Source organism: Somniosus microcephalus, chromosome 3 (assembly GCF_052327205.1).
Source record: "Somniosus microcephalus isolate GS21.2 chromosome 3, FLI_Smic_1.0, whole genome shotgun sequence".
NCBI lineage: Eukaryota > Metazoa > Chordata > Chondrichthyes > Squaliformes > Somniosidae > Somniosus > Somniosus microcephalus.
In genome coordinates this window covers 365,698,766-365,716,883 of record NC_140989.1, presented here as the reverse complement: position 1 = coordinate 365,716,883, position 18,118 = coordinate 365,698,766, and the positions used below count along the sequence as shown (strand labels likewise).

At 48.9% G+C, this 18,118-nt stretch overlaps 1 protein-coding gene across 1 annotated transcript in view; it reads right to left on the bottom strand.

Annotated features, from left to right (window-relative positions):
- The window catches only part of dnai3 (dynein axonemal intermediate chain 3), a 207,328-nt gene that overhangs the window by 178,800 nt on the left and 10,410 nt on the right, over window positions 1–18,118 (bottom strand). Inside the window, exons 2-3 of the mRNA XM_085983542.1 lie at window positions 17,844–17,967; window positions 12,858–12,890 (exon numbers count right to left, since the gene is read on the bottom strand). Coding sequence (XP_085839668.1) covers window positions 12,858–12,890; window positions 17,844–17,967 — 157 coding nt within the window. The remainder of the gene's footprint in view (window positions 1–12,857; window positions 12,891–17,843; window positions 17,968–18,118) is intronic.

The window sequence follows — 18,118 nt, the reverse complement described above, 5'->3', positions numbered from 1 at the left end:
GAAATAGAGGGAGGGTTAAAATTCCACGGGTCTCGATTCCGGCAGTTAGGCAGGGCAGTGTCCTCCAGTACTCACTGCGCCACAGTCTTGGGATCGGTGGGCGGTACCTGGTCACCACGGGAGAAGGGGACGCAGGTACCACTTCAGGTGCATCCCTGATGCCCACCTGGCCATGACAGCCAGAAGGCCCTGCTTACGCTTGTCCATGAGGACAAGTGGTGGGGGGTGTCAGTAGGGTTACCAAGGCCTCCTAACCATAGCCATCATCCCCTCAGCCAGCCTTGAAATATATCCTTCCCGTCTCGGGAACCATCATGGACCAAGTATTTGGCCCAGGAAAGGAAGTCCTGGCAATTCTGGGGCTAGGCAGAAGCAGCGCCCGTTGTCCTAAGGGGTCACAGTCAGTTGTGGAGTCAGCCGTGGCTCAGTGGGCAGCACCCTCGCCTCTGAGTCAGAAGGTTGTGGGTTCAAGTCCCACACCAGAGACTCGAGCACAAAAATCTAGTCTAACGCTCCAGTGCAGTACTGAGGGAGTGCCGCACTGTCAGAGGGGCAGTACTGAGGGAGTGCCGCACTGTCGGAGGGGCAGTACTGAGGGAGTGCCGCACTGTCGGAGGGGCAGTACTGAGGGAGTGCCGCACTGTCGGAGGAACAGTACTGAGGGAGTGCTGCACTGTCGGAGGGGCAGTACTGAGGGAATGCTGCACTGTCGGAGGTGCAGTACTGAGGGAGCGCTGCACTGTCAGAGGGGCAGTACTGAGGGAGTGCTGCACTGTCGGCGGAGCAGTACTGAGGGAATGCTGCACTGTCGGAGGTGCAGTACTGAGGGAGCGCTGCACTGTCGGAGGGGCAGTACTGAGGGAGTGCCGCACTGTCAGAGGGGCAGTACTAAGGGGGTGCCGCACTGTCGGAGAGGCAGTACTGAGGGAGTGCCGCACTGTCAGAGGGGCAGTAGTGAGGGAGTGCTGCACTGTCGGAGGGGCAGTACTGAGGGAGCGCTGCACTGTCGGCGGAGCAGTACTGAGGGAATGCTGCACTGTCGGAGGTGCAGTACTGAGGGAGCGCTGCACTGTCGGAGGGGCAGTACTGAGGGAGTGCTGCACTGTCGGAAGAGCAGTACTGAGGGAGCGCCGCACTATCGGAGGGGCAGTAGTGAGGGAGTGCTGCACTGTCGGAGGGGCAGTACTGAGGGAGCGCCGCACTATTGGAGGGGCAGTACCGAGGGAGCGCTGCACTATCGGAGGGGCAGTACTGAGGGAGCGCCGCACTGTCGGAGGGGCAGTACTGAGGGAGCGCTGCACTGTCGGAGGGGCAGTACTGAGGGAGCGCTGCACTATCGGAGGGGCAGTACTGAGGGAGCGCCGCACTGTCGGAGGGGCAGTACTGAGGGAGTGCTGCACTGTCGGAGGGGCAGTACTGAGGAAGTGCTGCACTGTCAGAGGGGCAGTACTGAGGGAGCGCTGCACTGTCGGAGGAACAGTACTGAGGGAGCGCCGCATTGTCGGAGGTGCAGTACTGAGGGAGTGCTGCATTGTCGGAGGTGCAGTACTGAGGGAGCGCTGCACTGTCGGAGGGGCAGTACTGAGGGAGCGCTGCACTGTCGGAGGGGCAGTACTGAGGGAGCGCTGCACTGTCGGAGGAACAGTACTGAGGGAGCGCCGCATTGTCGGCGGGGCAGTACTGAGGGAGCACTGCATTGTCAGAGGGGCAGTACTGAGGGAGCACCGCACTGTCGGAGGTGCCGTCTTTCGGATGAGACATTAAACCGAGACCCCGTCTGCCCTCTCAGATGGATGTAAAAGATCCCATGGCACTATTTCAAAGAAGAGCAGGGGAGTTCTTCCCGGGGTCTTGGTCAACATCACAAAAACAGATTGACATGAATCAGTCATTCATGAAAGAAAGACTTATGAAATAATACTGTGCGGCCTATGGGTGGCGCTGTCCAGGGAGAGTATAAATACTCGGGCACGAGCCCAGCTTGCGCAGGACATTCTTAACAGGAACTAGTGAAGGACACAACTAGACCTCCATGTTGTAAAACAGTTGATTAAAGCTTTGTTTAATGCTTAGACTGAGTGCCTAGTAGTATTTTTACATCACAGATTATCCGGTCTTTATCTCGTTGCAGTTTGTGGAAGCTTGCTGTGCGCAAATTGGCTGCTGCGTTTCCTACATTACAACAGTGACTCCACTTCAGAAGTCCTTCATTGGCTGTAAAGCACTTTGGGATCATCCTGAGGCTGTGAAAGGCGCTATTGAAATGCAAGCCTTTCTTTCACAGGTTGAGGTGTGAAAGGTCACCTGTGTGAGGGAAGCAGGTATTTCAACCTTTATTTAATGTGATCAGTCAGAGTTGTGGTCCCTGGAGTTGTTCTGTGGGTGAATTGTCTTATTCTACAGCTCCATTCCCAGTGCCCGGCATCTGACTCGCAGCCAAAGAACGAACTCTCTTTGCTTTGACCGCAAGTGTTATTTTCATCCTTGCTGGAAAAGAACTTGCATTTACCCTCAGGATTCTCCAAAATACTCTGCAATCAATTAGTTTTGACGTGCAGTCAATGTTGTTACGTAGGCCATGAAGCAACCGAGATGATTGACCAGTTAGTTTATGTTTGAGGACGTTGGTTGAGACAGGAATGTTGACAGTTAAAGGCTGATCTTCAAATAGTGACACAGGGTTTTATGTACGGCCACCTGAATGACCAGAAAAGGCCTCTGTTTAGTGTCTCATTCCACCTATGATGCTGCACTGAAGTGAGAGCCTCCATGCTGTAGGCTTATATGTAACTATATGTCTATGCTCAAGTTTTGGAATGGGCTTGATCCCACAGCCTCTTCCTTAGAGGCAGGAGTGCTACCAACTGAGCCAAGCTGACACTTGGTCTGACTCTTTTACCAGAACCACTGCAACTAAGAATCTTACCAGGATAAGATTTGGTTCCTGGACCAGTAACGCATTAACTGTGATGAGTGTTCATCAAATACCACCTTTTCCATCAGAGGAAGGACTCCCATATCATCCAGGGAGGTTCTCTACATGCTACATGTGCGAGGGCTAGGAGAGGCTGCACAAGGTACATTCACACCATCAACATCCTGGGGGTCACCATTGACCAGAAACTTAACTGGACCAGCCACATAAATACAATGGCTACAAGAGCAGGTCAGATGCTGGGTATTCTGCAGCAAGTGACTCACCTCCTGACTCCCCAAAGCCTTTCCACCATCTACAAGGCACAAGTAAGGAGTGTGATGGAATACCCTCCACTTGCCTGGATGAGTGCAACTACAACAACACTCAAGAAGCTCGACACCATCCAGGACAAAGCAGCCCGCTTGATTGGCACCCCATCCACCACCTTAAACATTCACTCCCTCCACCACCGGCGCACCGTGGCTGCAGTGTGTACCATCTACAAGATGCACTGCAGCAACTCGCCAAGGCTTCTTCGGCAGCACCTCCCAAACCCGCGACCTCTTCCACCTAGAAGGACAAGGGCAGCAGGTGCATGGGAACACCACCACCTCCAAGTTCCCCTCCAAGTCACACACCATCCTGACTTAGAAATATATCAGCAGTTCCTTCATTGACACTGGGTCAAAATCCCGGAATTCTCTCCCTAACAGCACTGTGGGAGTATCTTCACCACACGGACTGCAGCGGTTCAAGAAGGCGGCTCACCACCACCTTCTCAAGGGCAACTAGGGATGGGCAATAAATGCTGGCCTTGCCAGCGACGCCCACATCCCATGAATTAATTTTTTTTAAATCCCTTACGTAACTTCCATCAAAGATTGTAACAAAGAACTAACTGTAAAGAACTGCAAATATTTCCGACTTTGATGTTTCTCATTTTGTTGAACATCGTATATTGTGTTAAGTCTGGTTATTATACCTTTAGTATCTGGCTGTGTCTTCCATGTATTATTTCACCTGTAAATAAATGTGACCAAGTAACTTAGCCTATACACATTGGCCTGGATACAGGGCATCAGTTTAACATCTCACTTCTTTTCCTTTATTTTCTTTTTGCGTCCCGGCTACACTTATTTCCCAGGCACAAGCAGATGAAAAGAGACGTAGATCTCCGCCCCTTTTTGCCACATAAAGTTACTTCGCTGGGTTTTCTCAAGGGGGAACAGCACCCTAACGCTTGGCCCTGAATTTAAATAACAACAACAACTTGTATTTATATAGCGCCTTTAACGTAGTAAAACGTCCCAAGGCGCTGCACGGGAGCGATTATCAAACAGCCTTTAACACCGAGCCACATAAAGGGATATTAGGAAAGATGAGGAGCTAGGTTTTAAGGAGCATCTTAAAGAAGGAGAAAGAGGTACAGAGAGAGATGGCGAGGTTTAGGGAGGGAATTCCAGAGTTTAGGGTCCAGGCAGCTGAAGGCACGGCCGCCAATGGTGGAGCGATGGAAATCGGGGATGGACAAGAGACCAGAATTGGAGGAGCGCAGAGATCTCGGAGATTTGTCGTGCTGGAGGAGGTTACAGAGATAGAGAGGGGCGAGGCCATAGAGGGATTTGAAAACAAGGATGAGAATTTTAAAATCGAGGCGTTGTCGGACCGGGAGCCAGTGTAGGTCAGCGAGCACAGGGGTGATGGGTGAAACATAGAAACATAGAAGATAGAAGCAGGAGTAGGCCATTCGGCCCCTCGAGCCTGCTCCGCCATTCAATGAGATCATGGCTGATCATCCAAACTCAGTACCCTGTCCCTGCTTTCTCCCCATATCCCTTGTTCCCTTTAGCCTTAAGAAATATATCCAACTCCCTCTTGAATATATTTAATGAATTGGCCTCAACTGCCTTCTGTGGTAGAGAATTCCACAGGTTCACCACTCTCTGGGTGAAGAAATTCCTCCTCATCTCAGTCCTAAATGGCTTACCCCTTATCCTTAGACTGTGACCCCTGGTTCTGGACTCCCCCGCCATCGGGAACATCCTTCCTGCATCTAGTCTGTCTAGTCCTGTTAGAATTTTATAAGTTTCGATGAGATCCCCTCTCATTCTTCTAAACTCCAGCGATTACAAGCCCAATCGACCCAATCCTCATACGTCCCAGGTGAACGGGACTTGGTGCGAGTTAGGATACGGGCAGCCAAGTTTTGGATGAGCTCAGGTTTACGGAGAGTGCAAGGTGGGAGGCCGGTCAGGAGTGCGTTGGAATAGTCGAGTCTGGAGGTAACAAAGGCAGGGATGAGGGTTTCAGCAGCAGATGAGCTGAGGCAAGGGCAGAGTTGGGCGATGTTACGGCGGTGGAAGTAGGCGGTCTTGGTGATGGAGTGGATTATGGGGTCGGTAGCTCAGCTCAGGGTCAAATAGGGTGCCAAGTGTGTAATGACGCGGGGGTGATATCACTGTCTGCCTCATTTTCCTGGGTCTTCATTCGCAGAGGCCCAAACTGAACAACGCCCAACAGCCGTGGGGCCTTAGTGCTGGCGTACAGCACCCTCAGATCAGAGGATCTGAGTAGGGCAAAGGCAGCACGCACAGAGCGGAACCAAAACACTAAGGAATCAAGGGATATGGGGATAGGGCGGGAAAATGGAGTTGAGGTAGAAGATCAGCCGTGATCTTATTCAATGGCGGAGGAGGCTGGAGTACGACCTACTCCTGCTCCTATTTCTTATGTTCTTATCTAAAAAGGTAAGCACCCTTTTGTTCAGGTGCAGTAGTCAGGATCATGGGGGGGTGCTGGAAGTCCACAAACAGCAGCCAGAACGTCTCAAAGCAGGTAGGCATTACTGCGATTGCAGGCATCATGGGCCTACAAGAGTCATAGGGCTAGAAATTAGCTATAGCCGAGGAATGGGTGGCATCAGTAGAAAAGTTAGAGAATTAGCGCCAGGTGCAAATGCTTTAGACTGCATGCAAAATTCGTCCTCACTGCTCAATGAAATGATTGGAGTCCTAAATCAAGTCTTAAAACCCAAGCCGTTTGCCGTTACACTTAAAGGGTGGACCAATATCGTGTGCAGCCTAATCGCGACTCATCAGTGCAACAGGATTTTTTCACTACTTAAAGGGGAGGTTCATTGATGCTGCAGCACCTCATTCTCAGCATTGCTGGCTGTGCAGCTGCCTCAGCAAGCAGAAGCAGAACAGGAGAAGGAGCTGGAGGACTGAACCAGGGGTGCTCATGGCAGGTCCACGCCCCAGGGAGAGATCCTGCAGATTCTCCGATGAAGCATTGGAGGCAATGGTTTTCACTATGGAGAGACAGAGGGTGGAGCTCTACCCGGCAAGTGGCAGGAGACCCTCACCACAAGTCTTCCGCACCATGTGGAGGGAGGTAGCACAGCACGTCTCGGGCAGCACTGTGGTCCCCAGGACCCCCCCCACATACAGTACAGGAAGAAATTTAATGACCTCACTTGGGTGGTCAGTGTGAGTTAATTCTTCAACCAATGCTACATACCACCATCTGTACCACAATCTTCACACACTGCCCAAAGCACTACACCCACAGCACTCACCCACCAACAATCTCTACCGAGCAACACTCACACCCACATCTCACACCTTGCACACAATGTCAGCTATTCAACTATCGCAGGCACAAGGGTCATAAGTTATTAGAATTCATATGATAGGTTTATAGTTAAATTTATTATTGGTCTTTGGAATATTTTGTGGTCTCTCTCATTTCACCTTTGCGCCCAGGAGGGCACGAGACAGGGATTATATGATGGGGATGTGGTGAGCTACGGGGATCTGGGGTTTCATTCATGTGAATTGGAGTCTGATGAGCCGGTCACGGATATCCCGTCTAGAAGGCCGTTTGTCTCGCTGCCTCCTCCCTCCCTCTTGTTTCTCCTCCTTCTCGTCCTCTTCCTCCTCGTCCTCCTCCTGAGGTGGTCCCGCAATCCCTGCTGGGAAGGGCTGCGCCCTCATGATGGCCAAGTTGTGGAGCATGCAGCAGAGCACCATGAAATGGGACACCCAGTCCACCGAGTACTGGAGGGCTCCTCCTGAGCGGGCGAGGCAGCAAAACCGTTGCTTCAATAAGCCGATGGTCTGCTCGATGATGTTCCTGGTGGCAGCCTGGCTCTCATTATATGAGTGTTGGGCACGAGTGTTGGGGTTGCGGAGGGGAGTCATGAGCCAGGTGGAGAGCGGATAGCCCTTGTCTCCGAGCATCCACCCTCGAGCTTGGCGTGGTGGCTGGAAGAGTGCTGGCACACGGGTCTGGCGCAGGATGAAGGCATCGTGGCTGCTGCCAGGATAGCGAGCATTGACAGTGAGGATTCGCCGTGTGTGGTCGCACACCAACTGCACATTAAGTGAGTGGTAGCCTTTGCGGTTACGGAAGATCTCAGGATTGTTATGAGGTGCCCGCAAAGCCATGTGGATGCAGTCAATGGCGTCCTGCACCATGGGGAAGCTCGCTATCCTGGCAAAGCCACATGCACACTCGTCCTGCTTCTCACTGGTGATCGGGAAGCCAATAAGTCCCTTCTCCTGCTGTAGAGAGCCTCAGTGACCTCCCGAATGTAGCGATGGATGGCGAACTGTTAGCTATGTCTCCTGTTGCAGACTGGAAGGATCCGTTGACTGTCACTGGGAGAGCCGTGGTCGCCCTGGTCTGAGGCTGGAGGTCTGCTTGCGGTAGGTGGCAGAATTCTGTGACCATCTCCTCGGTGAAGCAAAGCCTTCTGATACACTGCTCCTCGCTTAATTGAAGGTAGGAGAAGTGCTCTCAGAATACCCTCGGAGGGTAAGGCCTCCTGGTGCGAGCCCTGATATCCCTCCTCCTCCCTCTGCGCACATGTTCCCGTATTTCTCGCTGCCTATGCTCCCTCTATCGTAGATCCTTGAGGACAAGGTGGCATGCCAGTACAGCCCCCATTAATGTTACCAAGTGTCACAGTTTGAATCTTTGAAGAATGAATGTAGCTACTTTTTAGTAGCCAGAAGACTCCTGATACAAAAAAACCTTGAAATTACTGAATTAAACTATTGCAGTGGGTGAAACTAACAAAAGACCACTGAAACTGCACTAACCTGACAGCTGCGATTGATAACTGATGATCCCTTTAAATGATGTCCCTGGAGCCGGCTTCCTGCTGCTACACGCCAGCTCTCCCTGTCGGTGTTTACTTCAGGCAGTGAGGTAAGTGGCAAGAACCAATTTTACAAATCGGGCAGTCAGTGAGCGTTCCACACACACTGACGTCACGATCTACCTGGCATTGACATTCCCGGCGATACCTCTTACCGGCAATGCTATGGAGGGGGCCGGATTTGACGTGCGGCGCTGGATTTGCCCACTGGTCTAGCGCCCCATTAGCGCCATCTACTGGCATAAACGGGGGGCGCTAAGGGGATGAATTTCCCCCCCCTAGACTTTCCTCCCTCCACTACTTAGGAGCTAGACCCTGCCAATGGGTGTTCCTGCACTGGGGCCGGGGCGGGGAATGTCAAGCCAATGGAAATGTCCTGAAGCTGGAATTACTTTGGGTACAGTCCATTGTCCTGGACCCAGGTGTGGTGGTGGTGGGGGGTGGGTGGATTATGTTCTGCTTCTTTAGGTTACGAGAGGGTGCGGTGGCCATCCCACGTAATCTCCAGTAAGAGGTTTACTGCAATGGGACAAGACTGACCCGTACATAAGACTTGAGTTAACCGGACTGCTTGTGGAAGCTGCCACCTAGCTGCGAACTTGAGAATAAGTGTTTGGAGGAAAGCCTGATACCAGGCTGTCTGATCTCTCTCACACGCTGCAAGGCGGACTTTAGAACAAAAGAACACAATTGATAGTTATGGCCAGGGAGAGACAGTAGAGTTCATTGCTATGTTTAGGAGTAGACTTGAAATGCCCTTTTTTCTGCAATTTACATTCAGTGCCTGTCTATAGTTATTTTATGAGATTACTACTAAACCTGGTCATTTACTTTAGCCACAATTTTAACCCAACCCGTTTCAATGAATTAAATGAAGGGTAAAATCAGATTGTCTGTGTAAACCGGGTGTTCAAACTGAACCCACCCTTTTCCTGACGGTGGGTTAGTTTAAAAAAGGGACTCCTGTCATAGAGTCATAGGGGGAAAAATTCGGTTGCTTTGCGCCCCCCGTTAGTGCCCTTCCGTCGGCAGTGAGTTCCAGGTCCTCACCACTCGCTGCGTAAAAAAGATTTTCCTCACATCCCCCCTGTATCTCTTGCCAAAAACCTTAAATCTGTGTCCCCTAGTCCTTGTATCATTAACTCGTGGGAACAGCCTTTCCCCGTCTAGCCGATCCAAAACCCGTCATAATCTTGTACACCTCTATCAAATCACCCCACAACCGCCTTTGCTCTAATGAAAACAAATCCAGCTTCTCCAACCTGTCCTTGTGGCTAAGATCCCCCATCCCCGGAACCCCGGATCAAGATAAAAAGTCACGGGATTGGGGGTAATATACTGGCATGGGTGGAAGATTGGCTATCTAACAGAAGACAAAGAGTTGGGATAAATGGTTCGTTCTCGGGCTGGCAATCAGTGACTAGTGGTGTTCCGCAGGGGTCGGTGCTGGGACCCCAACTCTTTACAATCTATATTAACGATTTGGAGGAAGGGACCGAGTGCAACATATCCAAGTTTGCCGACGATACAAAGATGGGAGGGAAAGCAGTGAGTGAGGAGGACATAAAAAACCTTCAAAAGGACATAGACAGGCTAAGTGAGTGGGCAGAGATTTGGCAGATGCAATATAATGTTGGAAAGTGTGAGGTTATGCACTTTGGCAGAAAAAATCAAAGAGCAAGTTATTATCTAAATGGAGAGAAACTGCAAAGTGCTACAGTACAAAGGGATCTAGGGGTCCTGGTGCATGAAACACAAAAAGTTAGTATGCAGGTGCAGCAGGTGATCAGGAAGGCCAATGGAATCTTGGCTTTTATTGCAAAGGGGATGGAGTATAAAAACAGGGAGGTCTTGCTTCAGTTATATAGGGTATTGGTGAGGCCACACCTGGAATACTGCATGCAGTTTTGGTTTCCATATTTAAGAAAAGATATACTTGCTCTCGAGGCGGTTCAGAGAAGGTTCACTCAGCTGATTCCAGGGATGAGGGGGTTGACGTATGAGGAAAGGTTGAGTAGGTTGGGACTCTACTCATTGGAGTTCAGAAGAATGAGAGGCGATCTTATCGAAACATATAAGATTGTGAGGGGGCTTGATCGGGTGGATGCGGTGAGGATGTTTCCACTGATGGGTGAGACTAGAACTAGGGGGCATAATCTTAGAATAAGGGGCTGCCCTTTCAAAACTGAGATGAGGAGAAACTTCTTCACTCAGAGGGTAGTAAATCTATGGAATTTGCTATCCCTGAGAGCTGTGGAAGCTGCAACATTAAATAAATTTAAAATGGAGATAGACAGTTTCCTAGCAGATAAGGGAATTAGGGGTTACGGGGAGAGGGCAGGGAAGTGGACGTGAGTCTAGATTCAGATCAGCCATGATCCTAATGAATGGCGGAGCAGGCCCGAGGGGCCGTATGGCCTACTCCTGCTCCTATTTCTTATGTTCTTATGTTCTTATTCTAGTAAATCTCTGCACCCTCTCAAGGGCCTTCACATCCTTCCTAAAGTGTGGTGACCAGAACTGGACGCAATACTCCAGTTGTGGCCTAACCAGTGCTTTATAAAGGTTCAGCATAACTTCTGTACTTTTGTACTCAATACCTCTATTTATGAAACCCAAGATCCCATATGCTTTGCTAACCACTCTCTCAATATGTCCTACCACCTTCAGGGACCTATGCACATTAACTCCCAGCTCCCTCTGTCCCTGCACACTCTTTAAAACTGTGCCATTAAGTGTATATTGCCTCTCCCTGTTCCTTCTGCCTTTCGTCTTAAATTTTTATTTTTGCTGACACCCTGTTGAATGAAATTGCAAAGATAAGGGCATTTTTCAGGACCTTTAGAGTTGCTCAGTGATTGTTTCTCCCACGTCCATCCTGAGCTACTTGATGGCATTGTGTCGCTCGTGGACACCTGAACAAAACCAACTTGCTTTGTCCCTACTTTGGACTGCGTGGACTGCAGCTCTTGTTCCTGAGCTACGCTGGGATCTTTTTATTGCTGAGGGAGAAGGGAGGGGCCAGGGGGAGGGCGGGGGGGGAATTCAAGATGCCAGTCTTGGCTCAGTTGGTAGCACTCTCTCACCTCTGGGTCAGAAGGTTGCGGGTTCAATGCCCCACTCCCGAGACTTGAGCTCATAATCCAGGCTCAACCTTCAGTGCAATACCGAGGGAGTGCTGCACTGTCTTCACAGGAGAATTTAAATTAAAGCCCTGTCTGCTCTCTCAGCTGGATGTAAAAGATCCCCTGGCACTATTTGATGAAAAGCAGGTGAGTTAACATAAGAACATGAGGAATAAGAGCAGGAGTCGGCCATTTGACCCCTCGAGACTGCTCTGCCATTCAATAAGATCATGGCTGATCATTGGCCTCATCTCCACTTTCCTGCCCGCTCTCCATATCCCTTGATTCCATTAATATTCAAAAATCTATCGATCTCTGTCTTGAATATGCTCAACGACTGAGCCTCCACAGCCCTCTGGGGTAGAGAATTCCAAAGATTCACCACCCTCTGAGTGAAGAAATTTCTCCTCATCTCAGTCCTAAATGGCCGACCCCTTATTCTGAGACTGTGACCCCTGGTTCTAGACTCCCCAGCCAGGGGGAAACATCCTCCCTGCATCTACCCTGTCAAGCCCTGTAAGAATTTGTATGTTTCAATGAGATCACCTCTCATTCTTCTAAACTCTAGAGAATATCTAAAGGAGTTCTCCCAGTGTCCTGGCCAATATTTATCACTTAACCAAAGTTCCCCCTGGCGGGGGAGTCCAGAACCAGGGGTCCCAGTCTAAGGATAAGGGGTAAGCCATGTAGGACTGAGGTGAGGAGGAATTTCTTCACCCAGAGAGTGGTGAACCTGTGGAATTCTCTACCACACAAGGCAGTTGAGGCCAATTCATTAAATATATTCAAGAAGGAGTTAGATATATTTCTTAAGGCTAAAGGGAACAAGGGATATGGAGAGAAAGCAGGGACCGGGTACTGAATTTGGATGATCAGCCATGATCTCATTACATAGAAACATAGAAACATAGAAGATAGGAGCAGGAGTAGGCCATTCGGCCCTTCGAGCCTGCTCCGCCATTCAACGAGATCATGGCTGATCATCCAAACCCTAGCACCCGGTCCCTACACTGACAGCCATCCCACCCAAGCCCTATCCCCGTAACCCCGTAACCCCATGTATTTAATCCCCCCTAACACTTAAGGGTCAATTTTTTTTTTTTTATCATGGCCAATCAACCTAACCCGCACATCTTTGGACTGTGGGAGGAAACCGGAGCATCCGGAGGAAACCCACGCAAACACGGGGAGAATGTGCAAACTCCACACAGACAGTCACCCGAGGCCGGATTTGAACCCGGGTCCCTGGCGCTGTGAGGCAACAGTGCTAACCACTATGCCACCGTGGTGGAACATGCTCGAGGGGCCGAATGGCCTACTCCTGCTCCTATCTTCTATGTTTCTATGTTTCTACCACTAAAAAAAACAGATCCCTTAGTCATTTATCGCATTGTTGTTAGGGGGAGCTTGCTGTGCGCATATTGGCTGCCATGTTTCCTACATTGCAGCAGTAACTACAATTCAGAAGTCCTGAGGTCATGAACGGCGCTACATAAATTAAAGTTTGTTCTCTATAACTTTCTTCCAATGTGCTTTGTGCATAAATGCCATGAGCAAATCTCTTTCCCATTATTGAATTAGGACAAGTTACATCCCAATAAGATTTTCCCACTTGAAGATGGAAAGAAGAAAATATTGCTCGAAAACTTACATTCAACAGCTGTTTCAAACTCCTCTTTCTTTGCTGAAATAGAAGAAAATTTAAGAAAGGTGATACAACTGGAATAACACAAAAGCAAAATACTGCAGATGCTGGAAATCTGAAATGAAAACCGAAAATGCTGGAGACCATCAGCGGGCCAGGCAGCGTCTGTGGAGAGAGGAACAAAGTTAACGTTTCAGGTCTGTGACCTTTCATCAGAACTGGAAAAAGTCACATCTGTTACATCTCTAACTTTTTCCAGTTCTGACGAAAGTTCATCGACCTGAAACGTGAACTCTGTTCCTCTCCCTCTCTCTCACTCCACAGATGCTGCCTGGCCTGCTGAGTATTTCCCCCATTTTCTGTTTCTTTTTCAACTGCAACAACAACTTGTGCATCCTAACAAATGTTAAGTAATAAAAACAGAAAACGCTGGAAATACTCGGCAGGTCAGGCAGCATCTGTGGGGAGAGAGACAGAGAGAGGGAGAGGAACAGAGTTAACGTTTCAGCTCGACGACCCTTCGTCAGAAATGTTAACTAATCCCTAGTACAAAACTCCCTCTGAGACCACAGGATAGCTGGCACGGGAAATAGAATTTGTGTGGTAGAGGATGCTTTGCTTTTTTTCCAGGAATATTGTTGGGGCAGAGTTGAACTTGACTTTGCCATCTAGTCATGCCAGATACTTTAGGTGGAGTGTGCTCTCTTCTCAGTATTAGCATCGTCCACCTCAGTAAATGCAAAACTCTCCCCGCATCTTGCTACCTTCACATTGCTGGTGATGCAGGCATGAGGTCTATCTGCTCCTTAAAAAGAAGTTGACTTTTAAATCATTCATTTCCACATAAAAATAGGATATAGCACCCATCCGCAGAAGACAAGATGCTTAGAGCTGTCCATCCCCTTAAATTTTAACACAACAACAGCTTGTATTTATATAGCGCCTTTAACGGCACTTCACAGGAGCGTTATAAATCAAAATTTGACACCGATCCACATAAGGAGATATTAGGGCAGGTGACCAAAAGCTTGGTCAAAGAGGGAGGTTTTAAGGAGCGTCTTAAAGGAGGAGAGAGAGGAGAGAGAGGCGGAGAGATTTAGGGAGGGAATTCCAGAGCTTAGGGTCCAGGCAGCTGAAGGCACGGCCGCCAATGGTGGAGCGATTATAATCAGGGATGTGCTAGAGGCCAGAATTAGAGGGTTGTGGGGCTGGAGGAGATTACAGAGATAGGGAGGGGCGAGGCCATGGAGGAATTTGAAAACAAGGATGAGAATTTTAAAATCACGGTGTTAATTAACCGGGAGCCAATGTAGGTCAGCGAGCACAGGGGGTGATGAGTGAACGGGACTTGGTATGAGTTAGGACACGGGCAGCCGAGCTGTGGAAAAACTCAAGTTTATGGAGGGTGCAAGGTGGGAGGCCGGCCAGGACGGCATTGGAATAGTCGAGTCAAGAGGTAACAAAGGCATGGCTGAAGGTTTCAGCAGCAGATGAGCTGAGGCAGGGGCGGAGACGGGTGATGTTCTGGAGGTGGAAATAGGCGGTCTTCGTGATGCCGTGGATATGTGGTCGGAAGCTCATCTCGGGGTCAAATATGACACCAAGGTTGCGAACAGACTGGTTCAGCCTCAGACAGATGCTAGGAAGAGGGATGGAGTCGGTGGCTAGGGAACGAAGTTTGTGGCAGGGATCGAAGACAATGGCTTCAGTCTTCCCAATATTTAATTGAAGGAAATTTCTGCTCATCCAGAACTGGATGTCAGACAAGCAGTCTGGCAATTTAGACACTGTGGAGGGGTTGAGAGAAGAGGTAGTGAGGTAGAGCTGGGTGTCGTCAGCATACATGTGGAAACTGACGCTGTGTTTTCGGATGATGTCGCCAAGGGGCAGCACGTAGATGAGAAATAGGAGGGGGCCAAGGATAGATCCTTGGGGGACACCAGAGGTAAGGGATTAGTGCCAATTAACTGCCTGTTAACAGGTAGTTAACAGGCAGTTTTTAGCCTAATCCCTATTTTTAAGCTTGAACTGTGGGGTTCCCGATGGCTCCAAACCACGCCAAGTTGGAGGAGTCGGGCCGTCGGGTTGAAGGGCTTGGAGGGGTTGAGATGTCGGTGTTCAGGTGAGTGATGTGTGCATGAGTGCAAAGGTAAGTGTGTTTGGTGTGTCTAAAGTGATTAAATAAGTTTTACATACCTTTTCTTACCTTTTCAGCCTTCCTTCCTCTAGGTTTCGGGAGTCCCTCATCTCACCGGCACAGAAAGCAGAATGGCTGCGAACTGTCAAAAGTGACAGCCTGCAGCTTTCTGTGCAGGAGAGATTTCTAACTGAGTCTGTGGAGAAGGACTCAGGTTAGAAGTAAGACTGTCAGTGTTTGACACCTTCAAACAGCTGTGAAACGCTGATATTTCATCTGTCAAAATCTCTTGACAGATGAAATTTCAGTCTGTGACGTCACCTGTTGCTGGGTGGCCCTTAATTGGCCTGCTGAGCCCGCTGGGTGGGCTCAACAAGGTCAATCAAGTTAAAATCGCGTGGATTGGCCGCACCTCGATGGAGGCGGGACTACAACCCCGAAAGTTGTAGTCCCGCCTCCAACCCGACTCCTGAATGAAAATCCAGCCCAATGGATCCTCCCATGGGATTGATGCTTATGGCTCACTGGCTTCTAGTGTCACATAACCGTCAAAGATAGGGAGCTCCTTCCAAGCTCAGGGACAGACTCAACCCAACTGTCTCGTTAGTTGGAAGTCTACCCCGACAGTAGCAATGTCCATCAACAGTTTCCCCCATAGTCTGGACCCTTGAAGAAGCGTTACTGTCACTCCCGGTCAGCTGGGAAATTGAATCGAAGCAGGAATCTCTTGCACGAGTAAGTGTTCAAGGTTGCATACAATGGCAAAAGTGCAGCACTGTCGCGTGTGCCTGGGGAGGAAGACACCATGGCCTTCAGCGGCTAGAAATACCTTCTTTAGCATTGGGCATAGGTGAACCGTGGGTATATTTCTAACCAGGGTCACCTTGATAAAGGGAGCAGAAAAACATCCAAGGCCGCTGCCCCTGACACCGACTGGGAAGGGCAAGTATATGGATCCTCCAATTCTGGCCTCTTGAGCATCTCCGATTATAATCGCTCCACCTTTGGTGGCCGTGCCTTTAGCTGCCAAGGCCCAAAGCTCTGGAATTCCCTCCCTGAACCTCTCCACCTCTCCGCCTCTCTCTCCTCCTTTAAGGCTTTGCATACCTTTTATTGTCTCTTTTTCTTCTTTTGTTCGATCGCAGCTTTGCCTTCGATCTTTTTATTTTCTTTCCAGTTTTGAAGAAGGGTTTCAACCCGAAACGTCAACTCAAATTTCTCTCCATGGATGTTGCCTGACCTGCTGAGTTTTTCCAGCATTCTCTGTTGTTATTTTGGATTTCCAGCATCTGCAGTATTTTGCTATCCTCCTTAAAACCTACCTCTTTGACCAAGCTTTTGGTCACCTGTTCTAACACCTCCTTCTGAGGCTCGGTGTCAAATTTTGATTGAGGACACTCCTGTGAAGTGCCTTGGGACCTTTTTACTACGTATAAATACAAGTTGCTGTTGTTGGATGTCAGGTGCGGACATGATTGGGCTTAGCCATGTTGCCTGCAGGACTAAACAGCCTATCAACACTGGGGGTGAAGGCTTAAACATGAAAAGAGGTGGCCATTTACGATGAGCTTCCACAGGGGGACAGGCAGCCGGTGGAACCAAACTTCCCACAGAAGCCAATGGGTTCAGGAAAGGAGAGAAAAAAACCAACCCAATAAAAACAAATAAGTCAAAAACCATTACTGATAAAGTGCAAAAAGGAAGGGAATAAAATGCCACAATACATCAACAGAAGTCTACAAATGTTGTTAATACTTTCTGAACAAAAATTAACAGATGTGAAGGTGCTTCAGCTTAGGCTTGTGCCCTGACAAGGAGAATGAAAAGGACTAACTCATGACATAAGGTGTAATTTCAATACATCGAGGAACAGCAGGAGGACATTCAGCCCCTCAAACCTGTTCCACCATGCAATGAGATCATGAGCTGACCTGTATCTTAACTCCATCTACCCGCCTTGTTTCTGTAACCCTTAATACCCTTGCCTAACAAAAATCTATCAATCTCAGTTTTGAAATTTTTAATTGACCCCCAGCCTCAACAGCTTTTTGGGGGAGCAAGTCCCAGATTTCCACCACCCTTCGTGTGAAGAAGTGCTTCCGGACATCACCCCTGAACGGCCTGGCTCTAATTGTCCTTGTTCTGGACTCCCCCCACCAGAGGAAATAGATTCTCTCTCTCTACCCTATCAACTCCTTTGATAATCTTAAACACCTCAATTAGTTCATAGAAACATAGAAACATAGAAGATAGGAGCAGGAGTAGGCCATTCGGCCCCTCGAGCCTGCTCTGCCATTCAATGCGATCATGGCTGATCATCCAAATTCAGTACCCTGTCCCTGCTTTCTCCCCATATCCCTTGATCCCTTTAGCCTTAAGAAATATATCCAACTCCTTCTTGAATATATTTAATGAATTGGCCTCCACTGTCTTCTGCGGTAGAGAATTCCACAGGTTCACCACTCTCTGGGTGAAGAAATTCCTCCTCATCTCTGTCCTAAATGGCTTACCCCTTATCCTTAGACTGTGACCCCTGGTTCTGGACTCCCCGACCATCGGGAACATCCTTCCTGCATCTAGTCTGTCCAGTCCTGTTAGAATTTTATAAGTTTCAATGAGTTCACCTCTTAATCTTCTATATTTAAGGGAATACAAGCCTAGTCTGTGCAACCTGTCCTGATAATTTAACCCTTTCAGCCCCAGTATCATTCTGGTGAATCTGCACTGTCGCCCCACCACTCCAAGACCAGTATATCCTTCCTTTATCTTTGTCATTTTGCTTCCTAATGATTAGGGGAAAAAATCCATTTCATTGAAAGTGTATATAGTTAGCCTTGTACTCTTAGTGAACTCACCAGCGGATTTGACTTTTCTTGCTGATTTTATGTGGATTTTAGATTTAGTTATGTCTTTAGCTGATTTCGAACCTTTAGGCGTCACAGATCTTGATCTTGCAATCTCACTTTTCGTTGTAGTAGCCTGTAGAAATTAATACAGGGCAAGTAAGAAACAAAAGCGTAGACTGTGAAAGATGTTCCCGCCGGTAATCCCAGTAAAATGGTGTTGGATAAACGGCACGGCACACGACCTCATTCATCAATGATTTCTATTCCAAATTTTGATTTGTGTG